The sequence below is a fragment of the Schistocerca piceifrons genome, chromosome X (genome assembly GCF_021461385.2).
Source record: "Schistocerca piceifrons isolate TAMUIC-IGC-003096 chromosome X, iqSchPice1.1, whole genome shotgun sequence".
NCBI lineage: Eukaryota > Metazoa > Arthropoda > Insecta > Orthoptera > Acrididae > Schistocerca > Schistocerca piceifrons.
Window position 1 is genome coordinate 225946435 of NC_060149.1, and position 23124 is coordinate 225969558.

The following is a 23124-nucleotide window of genomic DNA, read 5'->3' on the forward strand; positions in this document are numbered from 1 at the left end:
GTGGAATGAAATGTGGTTCCTGGTATGACTAACATTGTTCCTCACTGGTGAATGATACAACCACCGTCAGCCCAATCAGGTGCACACTAAATCTCTCACCTCCCTCTCCAGGTGACTTGTGCCTTTAGAAAGGCATTCCCTTATCTAGTTGCTCCCAAATTGGAACACTGCATGAAATGAGAAAGTTTTCTGGTCCTCCAGGTCACCTGACCTTAATCATATTGAGCACATACAGGACACCATATGTATGTTTCTTGGATCCATTTCTGGCCAATTTCTGTGTGTTGTGGTCAACAGTTGAGTAGTTACGGATCAGGGTGGCTATCTACACACACTGTTTCACACAGCCCGAGCAATGACATGTCACTGCTGTCATAAGGCCAAAACGTTTTGCTAGATGCTATTAGGTTATATTCCTCATTACTCCATAATACCTCTTGTATTATGACATCCCCCCTGGGTTACTAGGTGAGCTCAATCTTGACAGAAGGATGTTCATAATATTAATATTATAGGCAATCAGTGTGTGAGGAAATTTCTTAAGCTTGGTCTTCAGTTTTTCCCAATACCCACCCGTCATCCGTTTAAATTTGTTGAAATACTCCAAGACAGTCACTGTGTGAAATGTACTAACTTATCTCATGTTTAAAACAATTTTATTTTAATAGTAAAAATTGCACAATTTAAATTGAGTTTGTTGTATATAAATCAATATCTTGTAGGAATGAGTCATTTTACATTCCATCACAAATTATTTTGTGAATATTGTTATGGCATCAAAATTTATAAGGTTTTTTTTTTTTTTTTCTAAAATATGCGGATCTGATTTGGTAATTCTTACCCATCACCTTTAACACATTAGAATTACATAAATTCTTCTATAGAACAGAAGGAGGTGTCAAGGAGAAACTTTCTCAGTTTGTTCTCAAATTCTGCTTTGCTGGCTGCCAGACATTTTATATGCCTCATTAAGTGATCAACAATTTTTGTTGCAGCATTACACCACCCTTTCTTTTGCTAAAGACAACCTTTATGGGGAGTAATGGATGTCATTTTTCTTTGTGGTATTGTAATTATGTACATCATAATGTACTGTAATGAACTGTAATGGATTATTTTCAACAAACTTCATGAGGTAATAAATATACTGTGAAGCAGAAGTGAGGACGCCCAACTCCTTAAACAAATGTCTACAAGGTGATCATGGGTAAGCTACCACACATTATTCTTGTTGATAAATAATTAAACTTTAAGTGTTTCATGATACAACACTGGAAAATTCTTACTCTTATCAGTAAGTACGACAAGCACACTTTTAGGATCCATTTTAGAAGTTCTGGGCATGTTATTCATCTGCAAATGTGTCACATGACACACGAAAGTCATGTTTTTTTTATCAGCAATCACATTAAAGGACATTTTGAAGTTTTCAACCTCAGATGATTTTCACGAGTATTCATTTTACAGGGTGATTATAATTAAAGTTAAACTTTCAAAACACTGTAGAAAGAACACCACTAGTCAGAATGATGTCAAATTGCAATGGAAAATTATTGGAGAAGGGGAAAAACGTATGGCAGATGAAAAATATAGCATGAAAATTGATCAACAGATGGTGCTTCATGTGACAGAATAGATAAATGAAAACACCTGTCATGAGCACGACACATTGAAGTTGGTATAAACGCTCCGGGTACACGGCTTTTCCTCCTTTCGCATCTGCGATGTTCGCAAATGACTGTCTCAATGCAGAATCACGCTCTGCTTGTAAAGCTGTATTACAAGAACGATGACTGTGCACACATCATTCTGTGGAAGTACTGGACACTGTAGGGTTTTAAAAAAGGTGTTGGTCCAATGACTGCCGTGGGTCTGGAGAAAATTATTCATAAATTCGAAAAGACGTGTTCTTTTGGTGAGCAACCTGATAGACAGAGGAAACAAATTGATTTGACGTCAGTGGAAGCAGTGGCCACAGCAGTGCAGGAGGAGACAAGTGGTGGTGTGCAAACGTGTAGTGCATGGAGAATTGCCTGAACATTGGACACACCCATGAGCATTGTGCGTAAAATCCTACAAAACACTCTTCTTTGATACACATTCAAAATTACCCATGTGCACGAGTTGCTTCCTGTTGACCTGCCAGCAAGAGAGACCTTTGCTTGCATGGAAGTGGACAATGATTGGCCAGGGAAGATTTTGTGGAAAGATGAAGCCCACTTCCATCTGACAGGGTATGTCAATACACAGAGTTTTCTAATGTGGGCAAGAGAAAATCCACACGCAAATCAACCAGTTCCACTTCATCCTGAAAAGGTCACTGAGTGGTGTGGGTTTACGGCATCATTTATCATAGGGCCATATTTTTTCGAAGAGACAGGTGCTTCTGGTAAGTGCTATGAGTGTCTCTTGCGCAATCTAGTTATTCTAGCTCTCCAAAAGCCTGGATGTGTGGATGGGATCATTTTTATGCAAGATGGCACACCTCTGAACATTGCAAATCCAGTTAAGCAGCTGCTGAAATGCCATTTCAGAATTGCTAGAATTATCAGCCGCCATTTTCTTACAGCCTGGCCATCCTGATCACCTGATCATAACCGTATGACTTCTGGCTGTCCGGCAGCCTGAAAGATGATGTGTTCAGTGTTCCGACTGCAAACTTCGCTGCATTGAAGGCACGCACTGTGCAACACATTCTGAACGTGACTCCGGAAACACTTCCATCAGTTGTTTAACATTCTGTTCCTCAATTTCAACTTGTTGCAGAAAATGGTGGACAGCATACTGAACATTTTTTGGACCAGTCACACAGAAATTAATAATGTGATCTGATTTTGATTGATACTTTTTGTACGGTTTTTGGTCTCAGGACAATTAAAAACTGATGTAAGTGATGCTTTTTATGTGATTTTTGGCCTCAAGACAATTAAAAACCAATTTTTCCCATCCAATGTGATATGAACTTGCCGTGGTGGATGGGCTTACGTAACTAACAGTATCACACCTGTACACGCATGCAAACTGAGTAGTTAAGTTTGTTTAACGTCAAACGTACACCTTAGGCATTGTTGTACGATTCATTTGTCATTTGTAGTCGACCACTATTAAATTATAATGCTTACAGTGCCATCTATTGCTACATTTTGTAACTATTTATTTTCCGTCTGCCATATGTTTTCCCCCTTCTCCAATAACATTCCGTTACAATTTGACGTCATTCTGACTAGTGGTGTTACTTCTACAGTGGTTTGAAAGTTTAATTTTAATTACAATCATCCTATATTATATCTTGCATTATTGCCCAATTTTGGCCTTGCAGGCCATTTTCAAGCATTGTAGGTGTTGATGTGTTGTGCAGTTACCCTGTTATTAAACAGTGCATACAGCCGATCTGAAAGCCAGCACATGACGTGCAAGTATGGCTGTGGTACCCCATGTGAACCAAATACACAGTTACATCAATTAAATATCTAGGTGTAAAGTTGCAAAGCAATATCAAATGTAACAATCACATGACATCAGTTGCAGGGAAGGCAAGTGGTCAAATTTGTTTTATTGCAAGAAGTCTTTTTAGTATGGCTCATCTCTAAAGGAGGCCACATACAGAATACTTCTTGAATACCACTAGAGTCTTTGAGACTCTACCAGGTAGGATTAGAGTACATCGAAGCAATTCAGAGGCACGTTGTTAGATTTGGTATTGATAGGTTCAATCATTATATGAGTATTATGGAAATCCTCTGAGAACTTGAATAGGAGTCCCTGGAGGAAAGATGACATATTTTTAGTGAAACACTATTGAGAAAGTTTAGAAAACCAGCATTTGCAATTGTCTGCTGAAGAATTTTACGGCACCCAATGTACATCTTGTGTAAGGAATATGAAGTAAACATAAGGTAAATTTGGGTTCATACACAAGCAATTAGACAGTCTTTTCCCCCTCACTCCATTTGCGAGTGGAACAAGGAAGAGAATGACTCACTGCTGTGCAAGGTAACCTCTGCCAAGCACCATAAAGTGGCTTGTGGAGTATGTATGTAGATGTAGATGTCTACATCAATTTATGGAAGTAAAGGAAAACATAAATAACTTTGAGAGGATCTGAACTCTCCTCCATCAAATTTGTGTCCAGTTCCTGTAATTAGTACTCTTCCTTGGGAACTTTGCAATGTAATAATGAACCTCAGAATATACTGTAACTAAGTACATGATTTCACAGTACTCTAATCAAATGAGTCATTTAGTTTACAAAGGACTTACTCAGTGAAAAATATAGTAACATGCTAGCCATTTATATGATCGTCCTTTAATTAATATTAAGCTATCTTTAATCTCCATTTTTCAACATACATTGATTTATACTTAACTATATGTGCAATGTCACATACACTTTACAGTCTTGTACATTCAGAAATTTTTCAATTGTATACAAGCAAAATGGCACAGTGTAAGACACTCAACTCATTCGGTTCAAATCCCCACCTGGACATCCTGATTTAGGTTTTCCTTGATTTGTTTAAACAGTTTAAGGCAAATGCTGGGAAAGTACCTTGGAAAGGTACTTTTAAAAGGGCACAGCTGATTTCCTCTCCAACCTATTTCTAATGACCTCATCATTGACAATGTTAAGCTCTAATATTCCATCCTTTTCCTATGGAGATGGAGATGTCAAGCAGACATGATTTCAGTTTGCGTTTGAAGTTAATTATATTGTATATTAGATTTTTCACATACTTGGATAAGGGGTGAATTATTTTTGGGACTGCATAACCCACTGCTTTCTGCATCACACTAAGCCTGAGTGAGTTTTGTTACCAGGAATTTCTGAGTTGAAAGTGAACATCTTCATTCCCAAATGAATTACATAGCATTTCTTGTGTAACTTTGAAAATTATGACATAAAAGTAGTTACAAGTCAATGTGTCTTTATAGAGGCAGTTAATACCACAGGACAGAATTCTAGGATGAAAAATGTTGTTTATCTTTAATATACCTTATATTTTACCCTTATTTAAAAAATTTATTTTCAGTAATGAACAAGTTTGGATTATCTAAGTTTTTTTCAACATATTTCAAATTAAGTTTTGATTTGATTGAATATGTTGTTTTCTCTTTGTGATTAAAATCAGCAATATTACAAATTCTTATTCCTCAAAAATTAGTACACTTACAAATTCTATCCTTCAGGCGACCCATATGAAGACATGCTTGAAGACCTATTGATATTTCTGTAAGCATATCTGCTAATTTCTTCTGAAAGAGCTGGGTGGCTGCTAAAGGCCGTCCAAACTGGTGACGCTCTAGTGTATATCGACGTGCTTCTGCTAAGCAAAATTCTGCTGCACCCAGGGCTCCCCAACCAATACCATAACGAGCATTACTAAGACAGGTAAAAGGTCCCTGGGGAAAAAGGGCACAAAAAAGAACCTTAAGTTACAACAGATCCAACACTTACAATAAAAATGTGAAATATGGAAGAGTTTATTTTGAATATAAATAGAACACACAGAAAAATTTTATCATCTTCACTTCAAACATCAGGCCTTTTTTAGTTTTGCCTGTTACAGTATGCATCAATTCCTCAGTATTCTTTGAGTTCATTATATCCACATTGTGTAAACTGTATGAACCAAATGAGTATTGACTATATAATCCAATGTGCCTCAACTAAGAATAGATTTGCCATGTTTACCAAGATTCATCTACAAGATAACAAATCGTAGGGATGAGAGGTTTTTTTTTTTTTTTCTTTTAGGCTCTGAAGAATAAATTGATCAGCCATCATAAATGAGTGTAATGAATACAACTTTAATCTACGTGACAATCTGATTGTTGATTTGGAAATTATGTAAATATCTGGAGATGTGTATTAAGGTCAGTGAGAACCTAGGGATGAGAGTTACTTTTTTCTTTTAGGCATTGAAGAATAAATCGGATCAGCCATCAGACATGAGTGTAATGGATACAACTTTAATCTATGCGACAATCTGATTGTTGATTTGGGAATTATGTACATATCTGGAGATGAGAATCTAGATTATTCCATGATTGAACTTAGAACATCCAAAGTGATTGTGTCAACAATTTGCTTACAGTACTTCATGAAATCGGTGCTCAGCTGCAGGATGATTTGCCTCATAATGGGGAAGAAGAAGATAATTTGAAAAAGAGTAGCAACATAATTGTACAAATTTTCTCACTTTAGATGAAAGAGTAGTGTCTCAAACTAATTTTATTTTCTTAAAATTAGTAGAAATGGTCATACATATTGTAAATCTTTAACTGGCAATACAATTATAGAAAATAATTAGTTTTATTTCCTACAGATGAAATTATGCTGTTTTGATATCAGCCTGTAAAAGCAGACATAAGTTTGTATCTTTCAAGTTTAAACCTGCCTATCTCCTACCACTTACTTTTCAAAATATTTTGGAAGACTATTTATGATCAGATTTATTGACATGTTGCAATTCCTTTCTGACACCTTCCCAATTTGGTTTCCATATAAGATACTTCACAGAGGATGCTATAATCATTTACAGGAATAAAATACTTTGTTAACAGTATCCTCTGAGAATCTTTTTGAATTTTTAGACCTCTTCCAGGTTAGACTTACAAAATTAATACAGCATGGGAAATCAGATAGTATAGACTCTTTCAGTGTTTTACCCTCAACCTATTCTTATCTTGATTTTTCATTAATGGCTTTCCAATGATGGTAAATAATCAGGCAGCAATGGTTGCCAATAAAATAGCTGTACAGATCAAGTATTACTACTACACAACACAAGCCACAAAAATGTCAAATTTGTTAATACTATTTTATAATAGTGAATGACACTGTAAGTCATTGAAATGAGATAAATGTGCTGGAAATTCAGAACATACAACATGTAAGGTTCCTATGTAGCCAAACAGACAATTAAATTAGTAGCTTATTGATAACTAACTGAAGCAACAAAGTTTGCTCCAAAAATTATTTTCTGACAGTATGACAGACAAGTGATTCTGTTATATTCTTTGTGTATTTCTATCATCTGCACTAATGAAAAGAATTTACATTTCATAGGCTATAGTTAAACAGAAGAGGGAAGTTCCACAATTGTAATAGGCTTGTCTCTCTCATACACATGGCAAACATGAAAAAGCCAACACACATTACAAAAAGATGGGTAGAAAAGGACTTGCCAAAGGTGGATGTACCAGAATTAAATAATGCTAAATATACAATTATGTACCAGTTTCTGAGAAGACATAAGAAAGGAAAAGAAATACACCTGATTGGCTGACTTTGAAGTAAAGATGCTGTAAATACAATAAATAGCTACAAACCCACAAATGAATCCATTTCAAAAATTTACAATCACAATGTACTATCTTTGCATGACAAGACTATGAAATACACAGCTCTTTTTTTCTTTTTATTTACACATCAAGTTCCGTAGGACAAAATTGAGTAGCAAATCTCCAAGGTCATGCAACATGTCAGAACATGAAATTACAACATACAAGCAATAACAGATAAAATAAAATGTATATGAACTCAAAAAAAGACAAGCCATAAGTTTGAGTAAGCACAATCAACAATATAACATAGGAATGAGCTTAATTTTTCAAGGAACTCCTCGACAGAATAGAAGGAGTAACACATGAGGACTCTCTGCAGTTTCAATTTCAAAGTGCATAGATGACTGCTAAGATTTTTGAACTCCTGTGGTAGCTCATTGAAAATGGTTGCAGCAGTATACTGCACACCTTTCTGCACAAGGGTTAAGGAAGTGCAATCCAAATGCAGATTGGACTTCTGTCTAGTATTAACTGAGTGAAAGCTGCTAACTCTTGGGGATAAGCTGATATTGTTAATAAGAAATGACAGTAAAAAATAAATATACTGAGTGGCCAATGTCAATACCCAGACTAGTGAACAGGGGTCAACAAGAGGTTTGCGAACTTATTGCCCACACTGTGCATTTCTGAAGCACAGATATCTTTTGAGAATGATAAGAGTTACCCCAAAATATAATACCATATGACATAAGACTTATGTCATAAGTGAATGAAAATAAGCAAAGTAGACTAACTTTCATGTTGAACGATCACTTACTTCAGATACCATTCGAACAGTAAAAATGGCATCATTAAGTCTTTGGACAAAATCCTGAATGTGGGCTTTCCATGACAGTTTACTATCTATCTGAACACCTAGAAATTTGAACTGTTCAGTTTCATTAATCATACGCCCATTCTGTGAAATTAAAACGTCAGGTTTTTTTGAATTGTGTGTTAGAAACTACAAATGATGCGTCTTACTGTGATTTAGAATTAGTTTATTTTCTACAAGCCATGAACTTATGTCATGAACTGCACTATTTGAAACTGAGCCAATGTTGCACATAACATCCTTTACTACCAAGCTAGTGTCATCAGCAAACAGAAATATTTTAGAGGGCATTGCATTTATATAAATAAGGAATAGGAGTGGCCCCAACACTGATCCCTGTGGCACCTCCCATTTGACCGTACCCCACTCAGACTCCACATCACCACTATTCTCAACACTGTGAATAATGACCTTCTGCTGTCTGTTGCTAAAGTAAGAAGTGAACCAATTGTGAGCTATTACCCACATTCCATAATGGTCCAATTTCTGCAGCAACATTTTGTGACCAACACAGTCAAACACCTTGGTTAAATCAAAAATATGCCTAGTACTTGAAACCTTTTGTTTAACACATCAAGTACCTCACAGAGAAAAGAGAATATAGCATTTTGAGTTGTTAAATGACTTCTAAAGCCGAACTGTACATTTGATATCAAAATGTGTGATATAAAATTATCAATTATCCTTACATACAGAGCATTTTCAATGACTTTAGCAAACATTGATGGCATAGAAATAGGTCGAAAATTGTCTACATTATCCCTTTCTTCCTTTTTATAAAGCGACTTTCCTACTGAGTACTTTAATCATTCAGGAAACTGACCATTCCTAAACGAAAAATTAGAAATATGGCTAAATACAGGGCTAACATGTGCACCAAAGTACTTTAATATTCTGCTAGGCACTCCATCATATCCATGAGAGTCCGTAGTCTTCAGTGATTTAATTATTCACTCAATCTCCCCCTTGTCTGTATCACTGAGAAATACTCCAGACATCAATCTCGGAAAGGCATTTGCTAAGATTGTTATATGATTTCCTGTAGAAACTAAATTTTTATTTAATTCATCAGCAATGCTCAGAAAATGATTGTTAAATACTGTACATATATCTGATATACAAGTAACAGAAACTGACTTTATATTGCCAACCTTGTGCTGCTGACCGGACACTTACTTCACAACTGACCATATGGTTTTAATTTTATCCTGTGAATGAGCTATTGTATTTGCATGCCATGTACTCTTTGTCTTCCTAATAACATTTTTAAGCACCTTGAAGTACTGTTTGCAATGCACTACTGTAGCTTGATTGTGACCACTTCTAATGTTTTGATATAATTCCCGCTTTGTTCTACATAATATATATCCTTACCCCACTAGTTAGCCACCCAGGCTGGCGTTTACTGCTAGTACCCTATTTAGCACCCCCCCCCCCCCCCCCCATGAACCATGGACCTCCCAAGTGGGGAGGCTTGCGTGCCTCAGCGATACAGACAACGGAGGGGTATCTGTCGAGAGGCCAGACAAATCTGTGGTTCCTGAAGAGGGGCAGCAGCCTTGTCAGTAGTTGCAGGGGCAACAGTCTGGATGATTGACTGATCTGGCCTTGTAACACTAACCAAAATGGCCTTGCTGTTCTGGTACTGTGAACGGCTGAAAGCAAGGAGAAATTACAGCCGTAATTTTTCCCAAGGGTATGCAGCTTTACTGTGTGATTAAATGATGAAGGCGTCCTCTTGGGTAAAATATTCCGAAGGTAAAATAGTCCCCCATTCGGATCTCCGGGCAGGGACTACTGAAGAGGACGTCATTATCAGGAGAATGAATACTGGCATTCTATGGATCGGAGTGTGGAATGGCAGATCCCTTAATCGGGCAGGTAGGTTAGAAAATTTAAAAAGGGAAATTGATAGGTTAAAGTTAGATATAGTGGCAATTAGTGAAGTTCGGTGGCAGGAGGAACAAGACTTTCTGTCAGGTGAATACAGGGTTATAAATACAAAATCAAATAGGAGAAATGCAGGAGTAGGTTTAATAGTGAGTAAAAAAATAGGAGTTCGGATAAGCTGCTACAGACAACATAGTGAACGCATTATTGTGGCCAAGATAGACACAAAGCCCGTGCCTACGACAGTACTACAAGTCTATATGCCAACTAGCTCTGCAGATGACGAAGAAATTGAAGAACTGTATGATGAGATAAAAGAAATTATTCAGATAATAAAGGGAGATGAAAATTTAATAGTCATGGGTGATGAATTCGATAGTAGGAAAAGGAAGAGAAGGAAACGTAGTAGGTGAATATGGATTGGGGGTAAGAAATGAACGTGGAAGCCGCCTGGTAGAATTTTGCACAGAGCACAACTTAACCATAGCTAACACTTGGTTCAAGATCCATAAAAGAAGGTTGTATACATGTAAGCAGCCTGGAGATACTGATAGGTTTCAGATAGATTATATAATGGTAAGACAGAGATTTAGGAACCAGGTTTTAAATTTTAAGACATTTCCAGGGGCAGATGTGGACTCTGACCACAATCTATTGGTTATGAACTGTAGATTAAAACTGAAAGAACCAGAGGTTGTACAGAGTTTCAGGGAGAGCATAAGGGAACAACTGACAGGAATGGGGGAAAGAAATACAGTAGAAGAAGAATGGGTGGCTTTGAGGAATGAAATAGTGAAGGTAGCAGAGGATCAAGTAGGTAAAAAGATGAGGGCTAGCAGAAATCCTTGGGTAACAGAGGAGACACTGAATTTAATTGATGAAAGCAGAAAATACAAAAATGCAGTGAGTGAAGCAGGCAAAAAGGTATACAAACGTCTCAAAAATGAGATCGACAGGAAGTGCAAAATGGCTAAGCACGGATGGCTAGAGGACAAATGTAAGGATGTAGAGGCTTATCTCATGAGAGATAAGATAGATACTGCCTACAAGAAAATTAAAGAGACCTTTGGAGAAAAGAGAACCACTTGCATGAATATCAAGAGCTCAGATGGAAACCCAGTTCTAAGCAAAGAAGGGAAAGCAGAAAGGTGGAAGGAATATTTAGAGGGTCTATACAGGGGCGATGTTCTTGAGGACAGTTTTATGGAAGTGGAAGAGGAGGTAGATGAAGATGAAATGGGAGATATGATACTGCGTGAAGTGTTTGACAGAGCACTGAAAGACCTGAGTCGAAACAAGGCCCCGGGAGTCGACAACATTCCATTAGAACTACTGACAGCCTTGGGAGAGCCAGCCCTGACAAAATTCTACCATCTGGTGAGCAAGTTGTATGAGACAGGCGAAATACCCTCAGACTTAAAGAAGAATATAATAATTCCAGTCCCAAAGAAAGCAGGTGTTGACAGATGTGAAAATTACTGAACTATCAGTTTAATAAGTCACAGCTGCAAAATACTAACGCGAATTCTTTACAGACGAATGGAAAAACTGATAGAAGCTGACCTCGGTGAAGATAAGTTTGGATTCCGTAGAAATGTTGGAACACGTGAGGACATACTGACCCTACGACTTATCTTAGAAGAAAGATTAAGGAAAGGCAAACCTATGTTTCTAGCATTTGTAGACTCAGAGAAAGCTTTTGACAATGTTGATTGGAATACTCTCTTTCAAATTCTGAAGGTGTCAGGGGTAAAATACAGGGAGTGAAAGGCTATTTACAATTTGTATGGAAAGCAGATGGCAGTTATAAGAGTCGAGGGGTATGAAAGGGAAGCAGTGGTTGGGAAGGGAGTGAGACAGGGTTGTAGCTTATCCCCGATGTCATTCAATCTGTATATTGAGCAAGCAATAAAGGAAACAAAAGAAATGTTCGGAGTAGGTATTAAAATCCATGGAGAAGAAATAAAAACTTTGAGGTTTGCCGATGACATTGTAATTCTGTCAGAGACAGCAAAGGACTTGTAAGAGCAGTTGAACGGAATGGACAGTGTCTTGAAAGGAGGGTATAAGATGAAGATCAACAAAAGCAAAACGAGGATAATGGAATGTGGTGGAATTAAGTTGGGTGATGTTGAGGGAATTAGATAAGGAAATGAGACACCTAAAGTAGTAAAGGAGTTTTGCTATTTGGGGAGCAAAATAACTGATGATGGTCGAAGTAGAGAGGATATAAAATGTAGAATGGCGATGGCAAGGAAATCGTTTCTGAAGAAGAAAGATTTGTTAACATCGAGTATAGATATAAATGTCAGGATGTCATTTCTGAAAGCATTTCTATGGAGTGTAGCCATGTATGGAAGTGAAACGTGGACGATAAATAGTTTAGACAAGAAGAGAATAGAAGCTTTCGAAATGTGGTGCTACAGAAGAATGCTGAAGATTAGATGGGTAGATCACATAACTAATGAGGAGGTATTGAATAGAATTGGGGAGAAGAGGTACTTGTGGCACAACTTGACTAGAAGAAGGGATCGGTTGGTAGGACATGTTCTGAGACATCGAGGGATAACCAATTTAGTATTGGAGGGCAGCGTGGAGGGTAAAAATCGTAGAGGGAGACCAAGAGATGAATACACTAAGCAGATTCAGAAGGATGTAGGCTGCAGTAGGTACTGGAAGGTGAAGAAGCTTGCACAGGATAGAGTAGCATGGAGAGCTGCATCAAACCAGTCTCAGGACTGAAGACCACAACAACCCTATTTAGGACATTCTAATGGAAAGCAGCTCTCAAAGAGCATCAGAAATGTGTTAAGGAAAGCATTATATTTGTCATCTATGTTACCAGCACTATAAACATCCTGCCACTCTTGTTCCTCGACAAGGTTTAAAAAATTCTCAATTGCTTTTGGATTAAATGGTTCAAATGGCTCTGAGCACTATGGGACTTAACTTCAGAGGCCATCAGTCCCCTAGAACGTAGAACTACTCAATCCTAACTAACCTAAGGACAACACACACATCCATCCCCGAGGCAGGATTCGAACCTGTGGCCGTAGCGGTCGCACGGTTCCAGACTGTAGTGCCTAGAACCGCTCGGCCACTCCGGCTGGCTTTTGGATTAACTTTCCTGCATAGTTTGTAATTATATGTGACATTTGTTTGAGTACAAAATCCTTTTAGTGTTAAAATTGGTGCATCATGGTCTGAAAGGGCATTGACCCTTTTACTAACAGAATGCCCATCTAGTAATGAAGAATGAATAAAAATGTTGTTTATGGCTGTGCTACTGTTCCCCTGCACCCTAGTTGGAAAAACACAGTCTGTATCAGATCATATGAATTTAGGAGATCTACCAACATCATTTTTCTTGCACTATCATGTACAAAATTTATACTGAAGTCACCACACACAACTAATTTCTCGTACTTCCTATAAAGTGAACAAGAACCCCCTCTAGCTTGGGCAGAAATGCTCTGAAGTCAAAATTAGGGGACCTATAAACAAAAACAATTAAAAGTTTAGTTTCACTAAATTCAACTGCAACTGCACAACATTCAAATATCTGTTCAGTGCAGTGCCACGATACATACCTCTATGGACTCAAAAGGAATACTGTTTTTTACATACATGGCCATTCTCCCACCCCACAATGAAATCCTTGAAAAACAGCCAGCTAACCTGTATCCTGGTAAAGGAAGCCTCTGAATCGTCAAGTTATTTAAGTGGTGCTCCGATATACGAATAATTTCATAGTCAACATCTATAAGCAGTTCACTAACTTTATCTCTAATAGCTTTAATATTCTGATGAAATATGCTAACTCCTTCTCTACTTGGAAACATGACATCCTCTGAAGGTGAGCCCTTAGAGGGACTTCCTTTAAGCAGGTATATCCATCAGCTGACTTCATTCAAAAACGGTGCAGCTCTAACACCAACTACTACAGGAATTTTTCCAAGAGTGTCCTACCACCACCCACTACACGTCACCTATAAGCTTTGCCAGTATCCCCTTCCCAAACCTGTTGAAGTGCAGGCCATGCCTAGTGAAACCCGATCTACTGATAAACTCAACTGGCACCACTGCAATGTGACCCATGCCCTCTGCCATCAGTGCCCTCTCCAGCCCAGTGTTAACGTGCTTAACAGCTGCATTAAGATGAGGCTGATCATGATGCTGAAACAGTTGCATGAAATGCAGATTGATGCCATCAGTTTGAGTAGCTATCTTTATCAGGTCACCACCTGCATCACATTCCCTGTCCCTATCAAGGCTATTCCCTGCACCAGGTCTAATTTGGTGCGTAGCTTTGTGTATGTAATTAATTTCATAATTTATTTTGACCATTCCTAGTTAATATCTTTTGTTATGGAGTGAAATCAGTAATTGTTTCAGAACTTAAATTCTATTGTTTACTTATAAACAAAAATAAAATCTGTAATAATTATAAACATTTGGAAGAAGAACTACTAGAATCCTTTAAGTATTTACTTGGCTCTATTCGAAAACATGTTAGCAAAGCCAGCCCTTATTTAATTCCAAAATAATTACCAGATTGGTCAAAAGCATTGTTTGCATAACTAGATCTGCTAATTTCATTATTTGAACAAATAATTTGGCCTAATCTTTGTGGTAGAGAGAACTGTTAAAAAGGAGGAATTTTTCGATCTATTCATATAATTGAATGAGTTATGTTTTAATTGTAATTTCTGTAACTTAAAACATCAAAAAAGTGTAGTCTCAGTGCCTATTTACTGTGAGGATTTATAAAGGCCCTATTTTTGGTTTTGAGACAGTCCGTCCACGGCCAATTTTCAGAGGGAAATTATGTACTGCTTCAAGTAACAACAATGCATCAAATTTAACAGTGGAATTAGTGTAACACAAATAGGCCATGGGTTAAGGCAATGACAATGTCTGTTCCAAGTTATTTGAGAAATAGTGTCACACATACCTTATTCTTCTGCAAGAACTGTGTGGTTAGGTTTATGTAATGTTGGGGGTTGTGGACAGTGACAGTAAAGAACTGTGAAACACAACTGTGCAACTGTTAGCTACATTAATTACAGTAGTCAGTGTTCAACCGTTCGCAGTACCAGCACAGCGAGGCTGTTTTGGTTAGTGTTACAAGGCCAGATCAGGCTGCTGCCTTTCTTCAGGAACCATACATTTGTCTGGCCTCTCAACAGATACCCCTCCGTTGTGGTTGCACCTACGGTACGGCTATCTGTATCGCTGAGGCACGCAAGCCTCCCCACCAACGGCAAGGACTATGGTTCAAAGGGGGAGGTGGTTGGTTATACAATTGATATAAATGGGTTCCTGTACATCATTCAGGTTCTTAAGGGCAATTGTAGCCTCAAAATGAATGGAAATCATGTTTATGACATGTTTTAACAACATTGTGTGTAAAGTTACTCCATTCAAAGAGTACATGCATACTCAAATGCAGAGATATGTAAACAGGCAGAATATGGCGCTGCAGTCGGCAATGCCTATATAAGACAACAAGTGTCTGGTGCAGTTGTTAGATCGGTTACTGCTGCTACAATAGCAGGTTATCAATATTTAAGTGAGTTTGCACGTGGTGTTATAGTCGGTGCACAAGGGATGGGACATAGCATCTCCGAGGTAGCGATGAAGTGGGGATTTTCCCATATGACCATTTCACGAGTGTACGGTGAATATCAGGAATCCAGTAAAACTTCAAATCTCTGACATCGCAGCAGCTGGAAAAAGACCTGCAAGAACGGTACCAACGACAACTGAAGAGAATAGTGCAGCGTGACAGAAGTGCAACCCTTCCACAAATTGCTGCAGATTTCAATGCTGGGCCATCAATAAGTGTTAGTGTGTGAACCATTCAATGAAACATCATCAACATAGTCTTTTGGAGCCAAAGGCCCACTCGTGTACCCTTAATGACTGCACGACATGAAGCTTTACACCTCACCTGTGATCATCAACACCGACATTGGACTGTTGATGACTGGAAACAAGCAGATGGATGTGTAAGGGTATGGAGACAACCTCATTAATTCATGGACCCTTCATGTCAGCTGAGGACTGTTCAAGCTGGTGGAGGTTCTGTAATAGTGTGGCGCGTGTGCAGTTGGGAGTACTATGGGGCCCTTGATATGTCTAGAGATGACTGTGATAGGTGACACATACATAAGCATCCTGTCTGATCACCTGTATCCATTATTCATGTCCACTGTGCATTCCAACAGATTTGGGCAATTCCAGCAGGTCAATTCGACACCCCATACATCCAGAATTGCTATAGAGTGGCTCCAGGAACATTCTTTTGACTTTAAACACTTCCACTGGCCATCAAACTCCCCAGACATGAACATTATTGAGCATATCTGGGATGCCTTGCAACGTGCTGTGCAGAAGAGATTCCACCCTCTCATACTCTTATGGATTTATGGACAGCCCTGAAGCATTCATGGTGTCAGTTCCCTCCAGCACTACTTCTGACATTAGTCGAGTTCATGCCACATCATGTTGTGGCACTTCTGCATGCTTGCGGAGGCCCTACACAATATTAGGCAGGTGTACCAGTTTTTTGGCTCTTCAGTGTACTTTGCAAGATATTTGGCAGTATTGCCTTATAATGGATAACTTTACACATGTCTGGAAATTTTAAATGAAAAGAAAACAGAAATCTGAAGTGGCATGACACTTTTCATAGCTTTATTGACTTGTTGGAACCTATTACAAGGATAAATGCAATATGGCAAGTCATTTAAATTTTAAGTTTTTATTATGTAAATTGAAAATAATGTTTCTGCTGTGTCTGGAGCAGGAGTTTCTCACCTTCACTTTTATAGTATTTCTATAGCAGGATGAGGCACTACTAACCTTGATTTCACTTCAATAATGACTGGATACATACATAAAAGATTGCAGGTGTTCTTTGAACTACAAAGATCATCTTTGTAATACCACAGGTTCATCAAGTAGCCCCTAGTTATTGATTTTGGAGATATCTCCAACATCAGGCCATACAAATGTCTATGTTGAGTCACCTGTCATCTTCACGAACTTAACTTGAATCTCATCATAAGATAGCACTAGTCCAATAATTTCCTCAGTATCCTTATTTTCTGCTTTTGTTTGCAGTCGTCGTAAAGTTACCCCCACCCAAGCAAAAGTCACACACCTTTGCTTGTTTTCAGCTTGCTAGTAAAATGTCTCCACTAAAAAAGTGTTTCACCTACTGTTCCACATAACTATGACATGGCAATGACAGTTTCTAAGCAATGTAAAAATACGTAAAGATACTCACATCCAATTAACTGCATTTATCATCCTGCATCATGATGTATGAACAACACTGTCATGATTTTTCAATCCAGTAAAGTTCACTATGTCTTATCTAAGCAGCCATTTTACTCAGAATTTCCAAAACAGGCCATGGGCGGCACCCCACAGAACTTAATGGGAAGTGTGTAAAGTAACCCAGGTTGCATAATTTAACCCAGTTTATGGTACATCAAATTCAGTCGTTATCTTAAAACCATTGCAGAGTATACCCTTGCACGTTTCATCCTCTCAGAAACTAAACTCTGCTTATATTCTGCTAAAACACAAAAATAGTTTTATACATAATCACTATTATGAATTTGAATATTTTATTTCCATGCATTCAAAAGACAGCAGTAGATTTTAAGCAACTTTCTTCTTCTCTGAATTTCTAATTCCTCTGAAGCACACATAAATTTGATAATTACTGAAGATTTTTGTACCCAAATGTACAAAAAACTTTGGACAAAAACAGAAGGCATTCAGCCTGATCCATCTATTTGCCATGCTTTCTGTCAAACTACAGCAAGCTGTAGTCTCAAAATAAAATGGCACAAAACCTACAGCACTGCTCCCTGTCTAGCACTGCTGCAATTGCATTCTCACAATGAGTGGCTTTTGGATATTAGTGAGATCATGAAAACCAATCCTCTGCAACAGTTAACATGTTCATCTGATGATTAGATTATAGTGTATGTTTTAGAGTTCAGTTGTTACATCATATTTCAAAAGAAAATATAAAACTGACAAGAATATTTAGAACATATAGAGTGAATATCGAACACACACAGAGACTGGCAATAGCAAGAAAAACTTTCCTGAAAAGCAAGATGATGTTAACAACAAATACAAATTTAAGTGTTAGGGAGCCTTTTATGAATGTATTCATTTGGAGTGTGGTGTCATGTAGAAGTGAAATGAAGAAAATAAATGGTAAGGAGAATATAAGCTTATTTGGTGCTACAGAAAAATCCTGAAGATTAAATGTATAGATTGGATAAGTAACAAGGAGGTACTGAATGGAATTAGACATCAAAGAGCTTAACATCAAAACTTGCCTAACAGAAGAAAGAGATTGATTAGACACATCCTGAGGCATCAAAGAATAGTTTAATTTGGCCTAGAGGAACGTGTCAGGGGTAAAAATTGCAGGAGGAAATCAATGTTAAATACAGTAGGTAGGTTTAAATTGATGTAGGGTGCAGTAGTTATGCAGGTAGTAAAAAGTTTATACAGGAAAACAAGTCAGTCTTCAGACTGATGAATTCAACAATTACAATAAGCACTCTGTATTACTCGGCAAGGTGAATCAGTTACCTGGCTGTAATGGGAACTACTTGGCGATGTGACTTGTTACAGTAACGTTCCAGTCCATCTCAGAGTGTGAGCACAAAAAGGGACTGCAGAAAATACCTTTGTGGAAAGCCATGACTACTTGCTATTAACATCGTTAATATTACAGGCAATGAAAACGAGGAAAGTGTGATAGTGCTGACACAGAAGGTGATAAAAGATGCATTCAGTTAGGGAATGGTGTGCAAATTACAGAAGGAGGGATATGATGCCAAGTGGAGTAGGACATCAAGTATGTGCCCCAAAACAGAATTAGAGAAATGCATACAATAAATATTTCATTGGTGATCTAAATAAATTGCTGCAATATTATGGCCATGGAAGGAAATACAATCTTTGCAGAAATTTCACAGCTGTTGTTTCACTGAATTAGCCTTCCCTACTAGAAAAGAAGCTCTAAGAAAAACTGTTCCATCTATGGGATTTGATTTTAGAAGTTGCTAGAATGAATGAGTCATGAACATACTGGCAAAAAAGCCTATGATATCAGACTTTTAAAAAAAATTTATAAAATGAAGCATTAGCATAAAGTGACCAATGGTTTACTTAGATGAGCCATGGATCCATACATACTACACTGTGAAAAATATTGCAAAGTGGCAATGTGTGAACAGTGTCATCGGACAACAGTGCCAGAAAGCGTTTCATTGTTGTGACTGCAGAGTTTTATTTTTTGTTCACATTTCCTCTGTGACTACAACAGGAAAACTTCAGACTATCATGTAGAAATGGCAAAAAAACTACAAATCTGTAGAGACAAAGAAAACCAAACTTTCACATTAATTATGGAGCAACAAACACTTTCTCTTTATTCAATTGGTAAACTCTTGCAAAAAATGTCCCTTCTTACTGCTGTCATGCCATCTAGACCTAAATCCTACAGAACTATTATGAAATCTTGCAAAGATAATCATGATACATCACACATCTTACTCTCTAACCTGAAAAACTTAACAGCTCATGCTTCTGCTGCTAATAAATAAATGTTGTTTGTCATCTAGCTTGGTGCATACCTTTTGATGTAACACTACCTTGGTGATTTATGCATCAATTTTTCTGGTTATAGTTGGCATTACAAGGCTAAGTGGGTTTCCTTCCAAACCTTTCCACCTACGAAAAATTTGAGATGGTCACTGGGAATCAAACACAGGACCTTGGCATTACTAGCCACAAATGCTAACCACTAGACCACAATGTCACTTTGCTTATGGGGCTGTGACATTATCTTTTACTGCTGTGTCCTTAGAAGACTTGAAATTATACGTATCATGCCAAAAAAGTGTGTGATGATGAGTGGAGGAGACACACTTTGATGGCCAAGGAACTGAAAATATAAATAAAATCACTCAGCACAGATTCAAACAAAAAGTCAGCATTGTCATCCTTCAGTGAAACAGCAGCAAAGAATCAACAGATACACACGTAGAAAATAGCGATGTCACAGGGGAAGATAGTTTTCCAGATATTGCCCTTCTTACTGCTGCCCACTGTGAGCAGCCAAGGTGAGATATACTATGTGTCCCAATTCCGGTCTTATTCTAAATGGGTACTTCATTTAGATGTGAGTATAGACATTTAGCGTGTGACACCACTCCTCTTGTAACAGTACTGGAAGGTACACCATTACTACCTCCCCTCCTTGCTTATAGGGCATGAACACAGGGGCACCAGCACCCTGGCCAGATAATTGGATTGCTTTGCTGGGTAAAACTTCAGCTAAGGGAATTAAAATACACTCATCTATGGAATCTAAAGGAAGTTCTAGACATTACAGGCATAATAAAGAAGAAAATTGTAGAAAATAAAGTAACTTTTGAATCTGTTGCCTAAAGATGCTTCTACTAGAATAAAGAAATTTTTCTTGCTGTTCTGAGTTAATGCATACACAAAACATGACACTTTGCCATCACTTGTTCCTACTAACACACAATTCTCATTTAACAAAGAATTAAATACTGCTCTTGGTTGGTGTCGCAACGTAGTTGTCAGTCTCACACATTGCAATTCTTGACTGAATTACTCTGCCCATATTCAGTATGTTCTGGTGTAAGATTAGGGATCATGGTAGTGAGTTATGGTGACACATGACAAAAACAAAATTCAAGCTTACTTTGAAACTGGTCACACCAGGAAGAACGTTTTCCTCTGGAACTTCAACTTCATCTAAGAAAATCATTCCTGTAGCAGATGCCCGAAGTGAGAATTTGCCTTCTATTTTGGGTGTTGCCAATCCTTTAGCTCCATTCCTTTCCACAATGAATCCTCGTAACTTGCCGTCTTCACATTTTGCCCAAATAATTAAAATATCTGCAACTGGGGCATTGCTTATCCTGAACAGACAATAAGTTACATAAACATAGATGCAGTATTACAAGTACACTTTTCAAATCAAAAGAAATCAACACAATGGAAACTCATCATAGATAGTATTAAGGAACAAGCATATGACAATATGATGTGTCTGAAATACCCAAATATAGCTACAGGTATGTACTATTATGCATGCCCACTCGGTTAGCTGTGCGGTCTAACGCACTGCTTTCCAGGTAGGAGGCATGCCGGTCCCCGGCACAAATCCATGCAATGGATTAGTGTCGAGGTCCGGTGTGCCAGCAAGTCTGTGGATGGTTTTTAAGACGGTTTTCCATCTGCCTTGGCAAATGTGGGCTGGTTCCACTTATTCTGCCTCAGTTACACTATGTCAGCGATTGCTTCACAAACACTTTCTCCACGTACGCATACACCATCATTATTCTACCATGCAAACATTGGGGTTACACTCGTCTGGTGTGATATGTTCCTGGGGGAGGGGAGGTGTCCACTGGGGGCTGAACCGCACAATAACCCTTGGTTCGGTGTGGGGCGGCGGTGGGGTGAGTGGACTGCTGTAACCTGTTGTGGGATTGTGTACCACTGTGGGCTATGGCAGGGACGAAGCCTCTCCATCATTTCTAGGTCCTCAGTTCCATACAATACAATATTATTATGCATGATTATTAACATAGAAAAGCACCAGTGTAGGATTTTTATAACATAAGAAATGATATTATTATTATTATTATTATTAACCTTTATTTGTCTATGATACCTTTACAGCCTTGAACATTGTAATTACTGCACACTTACAATGATGATATCACGTCGTACATATAAGGAATACATAAGCTAAAATAGAAGCACATTAGATGCCATTATATAAACATTCAATGCCACTAATACACTGCAACATTCAAAAGTAATACTACTGATAATGGAGTTCAGAAATGTCTGAGTGGATATAAAAGTCTTTTAATTAACAGCTGTTTCAACTTGCTCTTAAAGAAATTTCCACAGAGCTGCTTTACATTATTTGGCAACCTATTATAAAATGCAAGTGGACTTTCATTTGTAGCACTTTTGTTACTCAGTATCATAATAACAACACCTTATGAGACCTTAGTTTCTCCCAGTGTATAGAATGTCGTCACCCAGCTGCATTCCCCTAAGTTATTTGAATACACCTTGTTCATGTATTGCATTAATAAAATCTCTATTCATTATGCTTATTGCATCATTCTCTTTTACAAATATAATTGTCATAAGCATATACCTTTATTGTATAGTCAATGAATTATACTTAATATAGTCCCAACATGACTAGTGTTTGCTTACAGTAGTAATAACCATAACTAGTATCTTCTGAAGCCTGAGTATTTTATCCATGTAGACTGTGGGTGCTCTACCCCAAATTTCAGTCTCGTGTTGTAAATGAGAAGGGATTAATCCATAGAGCATTTGTTTAATAATAGGAGGATTTATATATTTTTTCAGGTGTTTTAGTAACCAAATATTTCAGCTAGTCTCTTTACAGATGTAGCTGACAGACTCTTTTCATGTAAGACACTCATCAATAACAATGTCTAAAAATTTATGTTTATTGGATGTTTCAACTGTAGACAGTGATTCAGTATTTATATACACTTGAGACTGGTTGCAATTGAGGACCAACTTTATCACAACAGCCTTGGCCTTATTCGGTATAAGTTTATTCATGATCAGATGTTCCATGATTAGTTCAAAGTTGTCTTTATTGTTTTGGAATGCTATCTGCTCCTTGCGGCTGAGGATAATAAATGCTGTATCAGCAGCATAGTTCACTAGCTTTAAGTTTTATGATCTAAGAATACTTCCCTAGGAACTCCAAAGTTGAGAGTCTTGTATACTGATTTTACTGTGGGGCATTCTTACTTCCATTCTTATAATATAGTTTAGCATACTGTCTCCCATCTCAGAGGTAACTTATGAATTTTAGTGATACTGCTATTATACCGCTAATTTGGATAAAAGTACTGTATGATTTATAGAACCAAATGCCTTATGCAAATCTAGAATTAATACTTGCAACACTTAATACAGTGAAAAACCATACT

General features: G+C 37.7%; 1 protein-coding gene across 1 annotated transcript in view; it reads right to left on the bottom strand.

The window, feature by feature from the left end:
* LOC124722266 (glutaryl-CoA dehydrogenase, mitochondrial-like) overlaps positions 1-22762 on the bottom strand; it is a 40408-nt gene extending 17646 nt beyond the window's left edge. Inside the window, exons 1-3 of the mRNA XM_047247453.1 lie at positions 22704-22762; positions 20826-21045; positions 5168-5400 (exon numbers count right to left, since the gene is read on the bottom strand). Of these exons, the coding sequence (XP_047103409.1) occupies positions 5168-5400; positions 20826-21045; positions 22704-22762 (512 nt within the window). The remainder of the gene's footprint in view (positions 1-5167; positions 5401-20825; positions 21046-22703) is intronic.
* Positions 22763-23124: the final 362 nt, after the last annotated feature.